This window comes from Gopherus evgoodei, unplaced genomic scaffold (genome assembly GCF_007399415.2).
Source record: "Gopherus evgoodei ecotype Sinaloan lineage unplaced genomic scaffold, rGopEvg1_v1.p scaffold_57_arrow_ctg1, whole genome shotgun sequence".
Taxonomy (NCBI): domain Eukaryota; kingdom Metazoa; phylum Chordata; order Testudines; family Testudinidae; genus Gopherus; species Gopherus evgoodei.
In genome coordinates, this window is record NW_022060078.1 from 163,906 (window position 1) to 179,481 (window position 15,576).

General features: G+C 64.3%; 2 protein-coding genes across 2 annotated transcripts; one reads left to right on the plus strand and one right to left on the minus strand.

The window, feature by feature from the left end:
* Window positions 1-2,164: 2,164 nt before the first annotated feature.
* LOC115643349 (transforming protein RhoA-like) lies at window positions 2,165-9,486 on the plus strand. Its single transcript, XM_030547267.1, has 5 exons — window positions 2,165-2,275; window positions 6,227-6,384; window positions 7,498-7,618; window positions 8,018-8,148; window positions 8,554-9,486. The coding sequence occupies exons 2-5, from the start codon at window positions 6,229-6,231 to the stop codon at window positions 8,725-8,727; spliced, it is 582 nt and encodes a 193-aa protein (XP_030403127.1). The 5' UTR covers window positions 2,165-2,275; window positions 6,227-6,228; the 3' UTR covers window positions 8,728-9,486.
* Window positions 9,487-11,409: 1,923 nt separating this feature from the next.
* CCDC115 (coiled-coil domain containing 115) lies at window positions 11,410-15,316 on the minus strand. The gene is made up of 6 exons (XM_030547265.1): window positions 15,201-15,316; window positions 14,429-14,542; window positions 14,009-14,112; window positions 12,292-12,401; window positions 11,785-11,952; window positions 11,410-11,615 (listed from the first exon to the last, which is right to left on the minus strand). Exons 2-6 carry the CDS (start codon window positions 14,537-14,539, stop codon window positions 11,503-11,505), a joined length of 606 nt encoding a protein of 201 aa, XP_030403125.1. The 5' UTR covers window positions 14,540-14,542; window positions 15,201-15,316; the 3' UTR covers window positions 11,410-11,502.
* Window positions 15,317-15,576: the final 260 nt, after the last annotated feature.

The following is a 15,576-nucleotide window of genomic DNA, read 5'->3' on the forward strand; positions in this document are numbered from 1 at the left end:
CCCTGGCCTTGGGCTAACCGCAGTCCCCCCACCCTGTGTGGCTGTATCATTCCCCTGGAGGCTGGTGGGGGCCCTTCACTCTGACTTCCCCGCATGGGCCAGGGAGCCCTCACCCTCCACTAGCCCGGCCCCAGCATGTTCCTGGGCGAGGGGGGTACAGGGCTCCTGGTGGAGGGGTTGCTGGGTGTGTGGGGGTGCAGGGAGCAGGGCCAATTCCTGGGGCAAGGGGTTGCAGGAGGAGGGGGCACCGGGGCCCAGGGTTGCTGGGTGGGCAGGAGTGCAGGGGGCTGAGTTCCCAGGGGGTAGCGCTCCCAGGGTAGGTTGAAGGGTTGCTGGGGGTGGAGGGTTGTTGGGGGTGGGGGCATTACACAAGGTGGATGCAGGAGTTCCTGGGTGGGAGGGGCTCCAGAAGGGGGGGTGCTGGGGGAGGGGTTGCCAGGGGTTACCCAAGTGGGGGGATTATCCAGTGGGTGTGGGGTTTCTGGGGAGGGGGGTGCAGGGGGCAGAGTTCCCAGCAGTGGGAGGGGCTCCAGAAGGAGGGGTGCAGGGGGAGGGGTTGCCAGGGGTTACCCAATGGGGGTGGGGTTTCTGGTTGAGGGGGGTGGAGGGTGCAGAGTTCCTAGCATGTGGAGGGGGGTGCAGGAGTTCCTGGGGGGAGGGGCTCCTGAAGGAGGGGTGCGGGGGGAGGGGTTGCCCAAGTGGGGGGATTATCCAGTGGGGGTGGGGTTTCTGGGGGAGGGGGGTGCAGGGGGCAGAGTTCACAGCAGGGGGAGGGGGGTGCAGGAGTTCCTGGGGGGAGGGGCTCCTGAAGGGGGGGTGCAGGGGGAGGGGTTGCCAGGGGTTACCCAAGTGGGGGGATTATCCAGTGGGGGTGGGGTTTCTGGGGGAGGGGGGTGCAGGAGTTCCTGGGGGGAGGGGCTCCTGAAGGGGGGTGCTGGGGGAGGGGTTGCCAGGGGTTACCCAATGGGGGGATTATCCAGTGGGGGTGCAGGAGTTCCTGGGGGGAGGGGCTCCTGAAGGGGGGGTGCGGGGGGAGGGGTTACTAAGTGGGGGGATTATCCAGGGTGGGGGTGGGGTTTCTGGGGGAGCGGGGTGCAGGGGGCAGAGTTCCCAGCAGGGGGAGGTGCTGGGGGAGGGGGTGCCAGGGGTTACCCAATGGGGGTGGGGTTTCTGGTTGAGGGGGGTGGAGGGTGCAGAGTTCCTAGCATGTGGAGGGGGGTGCAGGAGTTCCTGGGGGGAGGGGCTCCTGAAGGGGGGGTGCGGGGGGAGGGGTTACCCAAGTGGGGGGATTATCCAGTGGGGTGGGGTTTCTGGGGAGGGGGGTGCAGGAGTTCCTGGGGGGAGGGGCTCCTGAAGGGCGGTGCAGGGGGCGGGGTTCCCGCGGGGGGGGCTCCAGGACGGGGGTGCTGGGGGGGATTCGAGCGGGGCTCGTTTCCATGGAGCCCGTCGACATCGAAGCAACCGTGTCCCGAACAGGCGGGAAGCGCGGCCATTGGCCCGCTCCCCGTGTCAGTCGCGGGTCTGGGCGGGGCTCGGAGAGGGCGGGCCTGTGGGTGGGGTCAGGTGTGGAGCCGGCTGCTGTCCCCATTGGTTGCTTTTTGCTGTCAGTCAAAGTGATTGGCGCCACTTCGAGCGGCGGGAGCCCCGCGCTGCAGCGGGATTGGCGAGCAAAATGTCCCCCGCCCGCCTCCTGGCTGGTTCGCGGGAAGACTAATGCCTTGGCGGGACCTTCAACACTGCCCTCCGACAGCGGTTGGATGGTTTGCTGGATTAATCCTGCCTCATTGGCCTCTTCGCCAGTCAATCAACCTCTGTGGCGGGGCTTGTGAGCTTATTGCTCCGCCCTCTAATGTCGATTGGGTTAACGCTAAAATGGAACACTCTTATTGGTCCTCTACGCCGTTTCTCAGAATGTGCCGGGGCATAATTCGCTCGCTTCCGTCGTGTGGTGTGATTGGGAGGCCGCGGTTGTCAATCAAAACCGCCGGGGCCGCAGGCCACTTCCAGCCCCGCCCTCCGCGGGGATTGGCTGGAACTTGGGAGCTCTTCGTTTCCATTGGTTGGGCTCGGTTGTCCATCACGGAATGGGCGGGGTTTCGAGGCGGGGCAGCCCTGCCCACCGCCAGGGATTGGCGGTGGCGGGTACTTAAAGCGTCTGCTATTGGTCGGCGCTGGCTGTCCGTCACGCAGGGTAGGCGGGGCTAGCGTGAGGAGGTGGTTGGAGCGTCCGGGCGGCGGCTTAGCCGGCAGCGGAGGTGGCCGAGAGAGCCCGGCGGTGAGTGGGGCCCGGTGTGGATCAGGGCGGGCGGCAGCCGCGCTGCAGTAGCCAGCTCGCCGCTGGGAAGCGGCGCGACGGTTGAGGGGGGGTGGTAGTGGTCGTTCTACGCATGCGCCGTTTGCGGGTGGCTGGGGATGGGTGGGTGGGTGGGTGCGTGTGGGGGGGAGGGTCACGCGCCCCGGGGCCGCTCGGCTTGCGGGAGGAAGCGGCACCTGATTGGTTGGGAGCCGCGGGAGGAGGCGTGGCCTGGGAGGGGTCAGCGCGCGGCGCTGGGTGGGTGTGTGTGAGGGGGACAGAATTCTGGGTGCGGTCTGGAAGCTTCCCTGCGCATGCGCGGCCGAGGGGGTTGGGAGAGCGAGCGCGAGCCACCTCCCTTCCGGGCCGGGGGGGCGGGACCATGTGGCAGATGCTGTGGCGGGGGTGAGCTCTGCGTGGGGGAGGGGCGGGGCGAGGGCTGGCCCGGGGGGGTCTATGGGGGAGTATATGGGGACTGGCCCGAGGGGCGGTGTCTAGGGGGGTGGCGGGGGTGTGTGTATGTGTGGGGGAGTCTGTGGGGGAGGTGTTGGCGGGGGGGTGTATATGGGGGGGCGGCCCGGAGGGTACATGAGGGGGTGTATATGGGGGGTGGTCTATGTGGGGGCGAGGGCTGGCCCGGGGAGGGCTGGGGGAGTATATGGGGACTGGCCTGAGGGGCGGTGTATAGGGGGGTGGCGGGGGTGTGTGTATGTGGGGGGGGTCTGTGGGGGAGCTGTTGGCAGAGGGGGGTGTATATGGGGGTGTGGCCCGGAGGGTACATGGGGTGGTGTATATGGGGGCTGGCCGGGGGCGGGTGTATGTGGGGGAGCTGTTGGTAGAGGGGAGGTGTCAGCCCCTGCTATGGAGGGGCCAGGCCTTTCCTGGGGCAGAGGTGGTGCGGGGGGGGGGGGGGAGGATGTTTGGCCCTGTGCTGGTAAGGTGGGGGGGGAGGCTGATTGGAGGGGCAGGGGAGCAGGACTTTCTCCCCTGGTTCTCCAGCCCAGGGAATGGGGAAGAAGGTTTCCTGTCCCTCCTGGCCAGGGGCCTGGGGCACAGACTGTCTCCTGGGGCCTTTGGGGTGGGGGCAGGTGGGGCCTCTAGGTTGTGTGGAAGATCCAGTCACGTGATAGTTCTCTCTGGTGCTAGGGTGGGTCCTTGCCATAACCCAGGGCAGCCACAGACACAATGTACCTGGACACCTGCCTGCAGCTGCATGAGCAGGCCCCTCTAGGTAGCTGGCCTTAGGGACGGCTTCTGTGGGGTGGGCAGGCCCATCCTCGGTGAATTTGAGGGGATGGCCTGACCCCCTCTGGCTGTCAGTTCACACCTAGGCTCTCTCTTTTGGCCCCTGCAGCCTCAGCCTCTTGGCCCTTCTCTTCCTGGTGTGCACAGAAAGGCTGCTGCTGTGCCAAGGAGAGAGGTGGGAAATGCTCCCTGGTGATCTGGGAGAGCCCCCTTCTGGTTATACACCTGTTCTTGTTGCCCTTTGCTGATTGCCCCTCCAGGCTGGGCACCGAACCCCACAGCTGCACTATTGCCCCCTCTGACCTATGAGTTACCAAACCTCAGAACCGTCGGCCTTTAGAAGCCTCTGTGCTCTCAGCCTTCTCTGGTACCAATCCATAGCTGAAATGCTGCTGTGTGGAGCCAGCCTGTGCTCAGCTCTGTTCTCTGGGCTGCTCAAACTGCCACCCCCTCTCCCCACTTCACGGGTCTCCTGGGAGGAGCAAACCTTGCGGCTGTCGAGTCTAGTGACCAGCTGCTCTAGCTGGGTTTGGGGGTGAATTGGCCTCTTCAGATGACCTGTGATGTGGTGATCTAGCATTTGTGCCCTGGACTCTGGTGTACTGCCAGGCGATCCCAGACTAGGAGTAGATAGGAGTTGGGGTAGGAGCCTAGGACTTGGGTTCTGATCCCAGCTCTGCTGCTAATGCCTTTGTGCCTTCTGTGCCTCAGTTTCCCTCCCTGTACAATGCGGTGAGTGTTCTCGCTATGGTGAGGATTTAAACCTTGTTGGTTTTGATGCTTCCAGCTCCTTCTGCCATGTAAAATTGCCTGGTCTCCTCTCTGCTGAGGCCTAGAAACCTGTATCCCAGCAGCTGGTAAATCCCGAACTAGACAGGATTTGCTCCCTGCTAGCGCTTAATGCATGTAGCAAAGGTCCCCTGGCAGCCCGTGGTGGTGGTGGTCCTGTTCAGACCTTCCCCTGTGGCAGAGGGTTTACGTTGAATGTAGGCAACAGGTTTGAAGCAGAGAGAAGGAAGCACTTCACCCTGGGGGACTTGCTGCCAGGGGATGTTGTGACCACTGGGTTCAAAAAAGAACAAGACGTTCCTGGAGGGTAGGAGTCAGGGACACCGCCCCATGCTCCGGGTGTCCCTAATCCTCTGACTGCCAGGCGCTGGGGCTGGATCACTCGATAACTTCCCTGTTCTGCTCATTCCCCCTGAAGCTCTGGCCCGGGGCACTGTCAGACAGGATGCTGGGCTTGCTGGACCGTTGGTCTGACCTAGTGTGACTGTTCTCATGTTCCTGCATCCTGATCTCAAGTGCTGAAAGCGCCCCCCTCCCCCCCGTCGGAGCAGTTAGTGTCAGTGGGGCAGCAAGTTGGTTAATTCCATGGCTGCTGGAAACAGCTTGTCTAACTTTTTCCAAGTGCGGGCGGATGATCCTGGGAATGCCACTTCACGTGCCACATGTGGGTGTAACTTGCCTGCCTCTGAAACTTCCTGTTGCAGCCCAGTGGCCAAAGTGGTGAATCACCCAGCTGCTGGGCCCTTCCCCTCTTAAAAACACACATGTGGACGGCCTGGCCTTAGGAAGCCAGCCACCCAGCTGAGCAAAGCAGCTAGGACCTTGGGCCCAGCAGAGCAGGCTTGGCCCTCAATCCCTACTGCCAGGCCTCTGCGAGCCGAGAGTGGAATACAGCTTTGCTGTAGTGCTAGTCCCATCTGTGGCTGCAGTCTGACAGCTTCGGTTTAACCCCACCTGCTCTGGGGTGAGTGGGACAGAAATTGCCAACTTGCTGGCAGAACAATGTCATTAAATAGTCTCAGCAGCAGCTAGTGCTGTTCAGCAGCAGATCCTAATGGGCTTTGTCAGGGAGTCTCGTATGTCTATAGATGGGAAACTGAGGCACAGAGCCGGCGTGACTTGCGTGTGGTCACCCTGTGGCAGGCAGGAATAGAGCCTGGGTCTCTGGAGTTCTATCCCCGACCTCCCCTTTGCTGTCTCGTGGCTGCACTGCACAGGCCCAGCAGGTCAGGGTGGGAGGGGGGCTTGTTCTGCCACAGGCCCTACCCCAGGGAGCTGACAGCTTAATCAAAGGGTAGAGGAGGAATTGGAGAAACTGAGGCACCAGGGCAAGGATCCTCAACTGCCTAAAATGGGGCTAGTGCCAGCTTCCTTTGGGTTCTGGTGGCTGGCTCAGGGTCACATGGCGCATGGGAGAGGCAGGGATTGAACCCAGAGCTCTGGATTCCCAGCCTCAGGCTGGCCATACAAGCCAGCTTCGCTCTGTGAGCTGGGGAACTGGACCTGAGTTTCCAGTCATCCCTGCAGAGCCTGGAGTCGAGTCTGGCTCATGCTCTGGGATTGCCAGTGGAGGGGAATGGCAGAGGCCTGATTGAAACTGGAAAGTCTAGGGTATGAGTTGGGGGGGCTCTGGGCTTATCTGCACAGGGAAATTGACAAGCATAGCTCAGTTCCCTTCCCCTGATCACTCCCCTTGGGCTAGCTCACATGCCCCATAGAACGCCCCACATGGCACTGACTTCCTGGTGCCAGCTGTCAGTGCCGGTTTTCCCTGGGGACAGCCGGGCCCTGTGCCCGCCTAGCAGATTCCCCTCCATGGACTCTGCCTTCAGCAGGCTGGGGTCTGGCTTGCCTGCCTCATCACCCCAGTGATGGGCATCCCGCTCTCCCCTGTGCCAGAGATGGCTGCCATACGGAAGAAACTGGTCATCGTGGGAGATGGTGCCTGTGGCAAGACCTGCCTCCTCATCGTCTTCAGCAAGGATCAGTTCCCGGAGGTTTACGTCCCCACGGTCTTCGAGAACTATGTGGCTGACATCGAAGTGGACAGCAAACAGGTACTGTGGCGCCACACTGGCTGGGCTGGGACCGTTTACCTTGGCCCCTCTCCACAGGGAGGAGAGCTTGGGGTCCGTACTGAGGAGGGTGGGGGGGTCAGACTGGCTTTGGATGAGGGGCAGATGGCACGCTGCTCTCCTGGCCTCTGGCTGGGGGAAACTGCACCCTCTGGAGTTAACAGGAAGTGACTGTGCTGAGGGAGAACTGTCTAGCTTTGATGTGCTGCCTGTAAGCGCTGCGGTTAACTCTGAATATCCACTGCCCTTCCCTGTGCTGCTCATTGATATCGGTGGGCCAGGGGGCTGGGAAGGGGGAGTCTCTTCCCTCTGGGTGGGGCTGGATGGGACAATAAGGATCTGAACAAACAGACAATGCTGAGCTGGTACACGGGGGGCCTTAGTCTCTGGGAGCCTCATTGCAAGTAAGAAGATACCATATCCTCGCCACACCCCTAGCTGTTCCTGGAGCCTGGTCCGCTACCCAGCAGCCCTGCTCAGGGCTGGGACAGATGCGGTGATTATAGCACGCAGGTGCTGTGGGCACAGAGTAGTTAGACTAGAGAAGCGGCCATTGAAGTCCATGTGTACCTCAATGGGCTGGCTAGTGACTAGCTCCCAAAGAACTAGGGCTACAGTGCCCTTGGGGGTGTGTGGAGTGTCTGACCTAGGGGGAGGCCCAGGGCAAGTACTGTGCCCCTGGCAGGGTCCCCAGGTGGGAGATGCCAGGACAGCCCTGCATCTGAGCTGTGGCAAGATCTGGTCTCTCTGGCTCACGTTGGTTCTGAACAAACAGTACTTTGCTGGGGTGGCGATGGGGGTGGGGTGGGGCCAGGTAGTGTTGTCACAGCCCAGAGAGAACAGGCTGGCAGGTGCCGAACTGATGGTGGTGGGTTGCTGGCATCTGCAGCCCAGGCCCTGTGTGGTGATGGCTGGAGGACCAAGACACAACAGGGTGCCCGAGAGTGATAAGAAGAGCAGTTGGCTCAGGAACCATGACAGGGTCTGGCCACCCCAAGCCAGTGATTTTCCAGTGGGAACTGGAACCTAGGGTGGCTGTGGTCATCTGCCCCAGCAGCAGCCCCCGGAGTCCATTGCCACCCTTGTCTCACACAGGTGGAGCTTGCACTGTGGGACACAGCTGGCCAGGAGGACTATGATCGCCTGAGACCCCTGTCCTACCCTGACACGGATGTCATTCTCATGTGCTTCTCCATCGACAGCCCTGACAGCTTGGGTGAGTGCTGGGAGATCTAGCTGGGTCCCCCGTCGCTGTGTGGCTGCAGCCAGAGCCTGGATCTCAGTACTGGGCAGAGGGTGCCCGGGTGAACTCTGGCTCAGCCCCCTCTAGTGGCTGTCAGCCAGCAGCTTCAGAGTTTTACAGCTCCTGAGCTGGCACATCTGGCTAAGGGGCTCATGGGATTGGATTCTGCTCTAACCACTAGCCCCCACTGCCTTCCCAGTGCATAGGAGAGAACCCAGGAGTCCTGCTCCTCAGCCCCCCTGCTCTAACCCACCAGCCCCCACTCCCTTCCCAGTGCTGGGTAGAGCCCAGGGGTCCACCTGCCAGTGCAGGCTGGGGGAGCTGGGCAGGGCCTGATCTGGGTGCCTGATGCTGATCCTGCCCCCTGTGCAGAAAACATCCCAGAGAAATGGACCCCGGAGGTGAAGCATTTCTGTCCCAATGTGCCCATCATCCTGGTGGGCAACAAGAAGGATCTGCGCAATGATGAGCACACGCGCCGGGAGCTGGCCAAGATGAAGCAGGTGAGCTGTGCACCCCCTCCCCACCCCGCTGTCTGTCTTGAGGACCTGGGGCTGTGCCCGCACCCCCCCCCCGCTGTCTGTCCTGGGGACCCTGAGGCTGCCCTGAAGGAGAGTGCCCATCTGCTGCGCCCCCCACCCAAGCTGTGTGTCCTAGGGACCCTGGGGCTGCCCCTGCCCCGAAGGAGAGCACCTGCCCTCCTGTCCTGGGGACCCTGGGGCTGCCTCCTGAGATTGACTCCTCCCTGATTAACTGTTCAGCCCTCAGGGCAGTGCAGGGCTGGGCTGGCTGTACTGGGCTACCAGACCCCCCTCCCTCACCCCCTGGCAGGAGTCCTGGCTCCCAGACCCCACTGCCTCTGGGATCAGGGAGCCCCTCGGGGCTGATGGCTGTTCCTGTCCCTGCAGGAGCCGGTGAAGCCGGAGGAAGGCAGAGACATGGCCGGCCGGATCAGCGCCTTTGGATACCTGGAGTGCTCGGCCAAGACGAAGGACGGGGTGCGTGAGGTGTTTGAGATGGCCACGCGGGCTGCCCTGCAGGCCAAGCGTGGGCAGAAGAAGCCCCACTGCCAGCTGCTGTAACCCCTCCTGCTCCCACCAGGCCCTCCCTCTGACCCCCCTGCTAGGGGGTGGGGGTGGGGGAAGGAGCTCAGGGCCCCTTATCACAGCCCCATGGCTCTGTGGGTAGAGCCACCCTCTCCTCTGGCTGCCACAGCTGTGTGGGGTGATTTGTGGCACAGCCCCCCCTCAATTCCCAGCCATGGAGGGCCCCCAGCCTCTCTCCCTGAACAGTTTAGGGGGGCAGGGCTGCCTTGGGGGGCTGCCCCATAGCAGCTCCACTGCCTCCTGGCAGCTCTGCCCTAGCCCTTCCAGTCCCCTAATGGGAGCCTGACATCACAGGGCTGCCTGCCCCTTGTGACCCACAGCCCCCTGCTGAGAGGCTCAGCCCTCTACTGGCCCTGGGAGGGCTGGATCACAGCATGGTGCCCCTTGCTGAGCTCTTCCCCCAGGGCGGGGGAGTGGGTGCTGCCCCCTGCTGTACAGATTTCTTCCTCCTCCTCCTCCTCCTCCTCCTATTTATCTCTTGCCAAGCGGGCGCCCCCCCACCCCCCAGAGAACTCTATATTTTTATGCAGAGGTGCTGCGGGCCGCTTTGCCTGTGGAGGGCACCTGGTTCCCCCCACCCCCTGTGGGTCCCAGGCCCTCCACACTAGCAAGTGCCACGGGTGGGGCGCTGTGGGCGCCCAGCCACTCTGTACTCGCCAGGGACGGTGGTTGTTACTTTTCAACTGTACTTGAAAGACAAACAGCTCTGTAATAAATTTGTAGCAATGTTTAGTAGCGGGGGGGCTCTGCCTGTTTGTGGCTAGTGGGGTTCCCCCCGTCCCAGCTCTGCTATCCCAGCCTGGGGCTCCCCAATCTCAGCCTGATCCCCTCCCTTAAGCAGCTGTGTCCCCTTGTGCTGTGCTGGGGTCATGCCAGCCTGAATCAGCTCCACCTCGTGCCGCCAGCTGGAGGGGGTGGGGGGCAACTGTCACATCACCTCAACAACCTGCCCCCTGCCAGTTCCCTGGGGCTGGGCTGCCCCCCATCCCACTGTTCCCTGGCCCAAGTGGGCAGGCTGCTGCCTGGGGGTAGGGAAGGGAATAGCACAATCCTGTCCTGCAGAGGGAGGGGTAGGGCAGATTCCTGTTGTGTGGGGTTCTGCAGGGTGTGTGCTGGGTAATGCAGCTACTTCTAGGCCAGGGCAGCAGGGGCACAGCAGCCCAGCTGTGGCTTGGCTGGTGCTGAAATGCCCCCAGCTCTGGGGCGGAGCTGGGGCCACAGCTCCACCCAGCAGGGGCAGGGCTCACAGGAGCAGTACCTGCCTGCCCCTGACAGGCTGGGATGGCCTGTACTGATGAGCAATTAACTGGGGAGCGGAGGGGGGCTCTGTGCTGGGTTGGTACTGCATGTCACACCCAGCTCTGGCGGGGGGGGGGATTCCTTTCCTCCACCCCAGGGCTGACTCCCAGCTTCTGCTCTGAAAATGCTGAGGGGGCTGCCTGAGGGGGGCTTTGGCCCCCAAGGACAGGGCTGGGGTCTCCAGAGACTCCCCCAGGCAGCAGGGCTGGGGGGTGACTCCTTGCGAGCCCTGAGCACTGTCCCAGGGAGCAAACACCACAGGGCGGCTGGCTCTACTGCAGAAAGCAGGGATGGCCCTGGGGCAGGGGGGTGCCAGGCCCCACCCCAAGGAGCAAAAGGGGGGGGGGTTGTGCCATTCACCATCCTCCCAGAGCCAGCCTGACCCCAAAACTCAGGGCATATGAGGGAAGGGGCATTGTACTGGAGGCAGCAGAGGACTCCCAGAGGTCAACTGCCCATGCCCCCTCTGCTCCAGGAACTGGGCTGAGATTCCAGTGGAAGGGGGGAACAGGGGCTCTAGGGCTGCAGGCAGAGGGTCAAGAATGAAGCCTCCCCAGCCCCTGCTTAGAGGCACCAGGGGCACCTAGGCAGCTGCCTCCCCGCCCCCAGGCTGGTGCTGCTGCTGCCTCACCAAGAAAAGAGGCAGGTGCCTCCTGCACTGGGAGTCGAACCCAGGAATCCTGCCCCTAGACCCTGTGGGACAGGCCTGCTGCTCCTCCTGCCTGGCTGGCCTGGCACAGGGCTGGGGTGCCACAGCACCACCGCCGGGGCAGGAGGGTGCTGCACCATCACCCTTCTCACCCTGTGGAGCTACAGCCCCAAGGGCTGTGCTCCCAGGCAGACCTGCTGCCTTGCTCAGGGCCTGGAGCTCGGCTAATCCAGAGTCACTCCAGAGCAAGCCCACTGGAGAGACAGGGCAAGTCTGCCCAGAACAGCAACTGAGCGGAAATCACAAACCAGCCAGAACCCAGGAGTCCTGGCCCTGCCTTCCCCATCAACCACCAGACCCCACAGCCATCTCAGAGCTGGGGAAGAGAACCCAGGAGTCCTGGCATCCGGCTTACCCCCTGCTTTAACCATTGACCCCTCTCCCCTCCCAGGGCCTGTTGTCCTTTCTTCAGGCCAGCTCAGGGTGGCCCTGTCCCCACTAGGCCCCAGGAGGGCTGGGGGGGAAGGAAGCTGGTTCATGCCCAGGGGAGAGGCAGATTTTCTCTTTAACGTTTCCAAGGCCCGGATGTCTCCGAGCACCACCCTGAGCCCCCCAGCTCACCCCATGGGAAGATCACTCCACGCAGCAAGGGCTTCCACAGACCCGGCAGCGCAGGGGGGCGGGGGACAGAGAGCAGGTCTCAGCCCTGCCAGCGGGGACCCCAGTTTATTGACACGAGTGTCAGGTTACAATACACCCAGCTGTGTGTGGGGTGCAAAAGCTGGGGGGGGGGGGAAGCTGCGCTACCCCTCTCTGGCCAGCAGCTGGCGCTTCCTCTCCAGCAGCGCCCGATACTGCGCCTGCGTGACCTCGATGTCGCTCTGTAGGCTGGCGATCTCCCCGGCCAGGAGAATCCCTGTGGAGAGATGGGGGTCAGGAGAGGGGGTGGCAGGAAGAAATAGGACACAGGGCCAGTCCCCTCTAGGGGGCGCTGGCTCCCATCAGCCCCAGGGTGGGAGCTGGCTGGCTGGGGGGGGGGGAGGGAATGTGGGGCCTGTCCCCTCTAGGGGGTGCCCTGGACTTACCCTCTTTGAAGCTGCTCTGAGCCTGCCGGAGGCTCTGGGACACCAGGATCCCAAACCAGGTCAGTGGGTCCTGGGACAAGGCCCCCCTCTGGGAATCAGATTTGGGGGCTGGCCCCAGGGGGGGCCCAGGAGCTGCTGTTTTCCCTGGGCCCTTTCGCTGCCGCAAGACTGGAGAGAGAGTCAACAAAAGGTGTCTCTCAACCCCCCCCCCCCGCTGTCCCAACCCACAGCCCCCTGCTAGCCCAGCTCTTTCCCCACCCCCGCTCTACTGCGCCCCCCACTCCTGACCCACAGCCCCCTGCTAGCCCAGCCCTGCCAGTGCCCCTCACTCCTGACCCGCAGCCCCTTGCTAGCCCAGCCCTTCCCCCACCCCAGCTCTACTGTGCCCCCCACTCCTGACCCACAGCCCCCTGCTAGCCCAGCTGTGCCAGTGCCCCTCACTCCTGACCCGCAGCCCCCTGCTAGCCCAGCCCCAGGCACTCGCTCAAGTTTTGTCCATTAGTTCACCTTGGTCTTGAGGCCCAATTTCCTCCACGGCCGGTGACCCCTCAGCAGCCTCTGTGGACGGGTTCCATTCTGGGATCACCTGGAAGGCGACCTGCCCGCCCTCCCCCTGGCTGGAAGGGATAAGCACAGCATTGACCCCCTCTCTTCGGCTGGGGAGCGCCCCCTGCACATCATTCACAGCCTGGTGCGGCCAGAGCCCCCCCACCAGGGCCAGGACGGGTCAATCCCGGTTCATGGCCCCTCAGAGCCGGTCCGGGCCATAGAAAGAGGCCGGGGACTAGCTGTTTTGCCTGTCCACTGAGGGCAGGCCGAGAAGTAAAGGGCTGAATCTGCAGCCACGGGGATGGAGGTTTGATTTGGGGAGAAACTTTCTAGCTTGCCGGGTCGTTCAGCTCCAGAACCGGCTCCCAAGGGGGCTGTGGGACCCCAGGTCGGGCAAACCCATCAGGGCTGGTCCGGGGTGACTAGGTCCTGCCTCCGTGTGGGGGGCCAGACCCAGTGACCTCCTGGGGTCCCTTCCAGCCCCACATTTTGAGGAGGCTCGTTCCGTGAATTACAGATCGTTGGGGGTGTTTCACCATTTCCGTGTGACGCGTGAAATTGGGATTTACACAAGGCTCTAGTCAGGTGGCCAAGTCTGCCGGTGCCCCTCACTCCCGACCCACAGCCCCTGCTAGCCCAGCTCTAGGCCCCGCCCCCAGCTCTGCCAGTGCCCCTCACTCCTGACCCACAGCCCCTGCTAGCCCAGCCCTGGGTTCCCCCCCAGCCCTGCCGGTGCCTCATTCCTGACCCGCAGCCCCTGCTAGCCCAGCCCTGGGTTCCTACCCAGCCCTGCCGGTGCCCCTCACTCCTGACCCACAGCCCCTGCTAGCCCAGCCCTGGGTTCCCACCCAGCCCTGCCGGTGCCTCTCACTCCTGACCCACAGCCCCTGCTAGCCCAGCCCTGGGTTCCCCCCCAGCCCTGCCGGTGCCCCTCACTCCTGACCCGCAGCCCCTGCTAGCCCAGCTCTAGGTCCCCCCCAGCCCTGCCGGTGCCCCTCACTCCTGACCTGCAGCCCCTGCTAGCCCAGCTCTAGGTCCCCCCCAGCTCTGCCAGTGCCCCTCACGCCCGACCCATAGCCCCTGCTAGCCCAGCCCTGGGTTCCCACCCAGCCCTGCCGGTGCCCCCCACTCCTGACCCGCAGCCCCTGCTAGCCCAGCCCTGGGTTCCCACCCAGCCCTGCCGGTGCCCCTCACTCCTGACCCGCAGCCCCTGCTAGCCCAGCCCTGGGTTCCCACCCAGCCCTGCCGGTGCCTCTCACTCCTGACCCGCAGCCCCTGCTAGCCCAGCCCTGGGTTCCCCCCCAGCCCTGCCGGTGCCTCTCACTCCTGACCCGCAGCCCCTGCTAGCCCAGCCCAGGGTTCCCCCCCAGCCCTGCCGGTGCCCCTCACTCCTGACCCGCAGCCCCTGCTAGCCCAGCCCTGGGTTCCCACCCAGCCCTGCCGGTGCCTCTCACTCCTGACCCGCAGCCCCTGCTAGCCCAGCCCTGGGTTCCCCCCCAGCCCTGCCGGTGCCTCTCATTCCTGACCCGCAGCCCCTGCTAGCCCAGCCCTGGGTTCCCACCCAGCCCTGCCGGTGCCCCTCACTCCTGACCTGCAGCCCCTGCTAGCCCAGCTCTAGGTCCCCCCCAGCTCTGCCAGTGCCCCTCACGCCCGACCCATAGCCCCTTGCTCTCACCTGGCGCACACCCGGACCAGCGGCTCCATGTGAGCCCCGTACTGCAGGGCAGAGACCGACTTGCAGCCCATGGCGAAGCGGGACTTAGAGAGCGAGAACCAGCCCTGCATGGAGGGACACGGGGTGTGTCAGGGGCTGCTGGGGGGGACACTCCCCCAAGGGGCTGCACTTCCCCAGAGACCCCCTCACCCCCAGGCTGATGGGGCTGCAGCTTGGCCAGGCCAATGGGTGCAAGAGGCCTGGGGGGCACTGTGGGCATTGAGAAGGTGATCAATGTGGGAAAGGGGGCCCAGGGGGAGGGAAGTGGGGCACCCGAGGCAGTGGGGGGCCCCAAGGGGTGAGGGCAGTAGTTGGGGCTGGGGGGTACAAAGGGGGAACCTGGGGGGAACGGGGGACCTTCCAATTCCCCTCCTGCCCCACCTGCTCCACGCGGCTGTTGAATTCGTCCCTCTTGCCCTGCAGCGTCTCCAGCGCCCCCAGCAGGTGGAGCAGCCGCTCGTCCAGCTCCTGGCTCAGCGCCAGCTCGGCCATGGCCTGGGGCAGAACTGGGTCAGAACCGGAGCCTCGGGCTGGGGACCCGCCCCCCTTTGGGCCCTTCCCCTGGCAGCACCCCACCTGCCCCCCCAATACCTGCCCCGAGGCACCCCCACTGATCCTCGGTCCCTCCCTGGCACTGCCCCCCCAATACCTGCCCCCAGGCGCCCCCACTGACCCTCCTCGGTCCCTCCCTGGCACTGCCCCCCACCACCTGCCCCCAGGCACCCCCCTACCGACCCTCCTCGGTCCCTCCCTGGCACCGCCCCCCCAATACCTGCCCCCAGGCACCCCCACTGACCCTCCTCGGTCCCTCTCTGGCACCGCGTCCCCAATACCTGCCCCCAGGCACCCCCCCACCGACCCTCCTCGGTCCCTCCCTGGCACCGCCCCCCCACCACCTGCCCCCAGGCGCCCCCACTGACCCTCCTCGGTCCCTCCCTGGCACCGCCCCCCCAATACCTGCCCCCAGGCACCCCCCTACCGACCCTCCTCGGTCCCTCCCTGGCACCGCCCCCCCAATACCTGCCCCCAGGCACCCCCCCACTGACCCTCCTCGGTCCCTCCCTGGCACCGCCCCCCCCACCTGCCCCCCAATACCTGCCCCCAGGCACCCCCCCCCGACACCCCCCGGTCCCTCCCCTCGTGCTGCCCCCACCTGGCTCCTCCAGCACCTGCCCCGGACCGAGAGATCCCGGCTCTTCCCCCTTCCCCTCCCCTCCGCCCGAGCACATGACTTTGGAAACCAGCCAATCCCGGCCTCTCAGTGGGCGGAGCCTCCCCTTTTTCTCCAATCAGAGCTAAGGGCTTGAGCGAGAAGCTCCAATCACCCTCAAGGGGAGGCGGGGAGAAGTTGCTGCTTGGACAAAAGTGTTTCCTCATGCGAAGGCGAAGCGGCCCCCCGTCTCTCCGCCATGTTTGTAAAGGGCAAACCTGCCTAGTGCCCTTCGGCCGCCATCTTTGCGAGGGGCAACGTGGGGGGGCACTGCACCACGTGACTCTCTCCCACCCATGGGCCGCCATCTTTGTCAGGG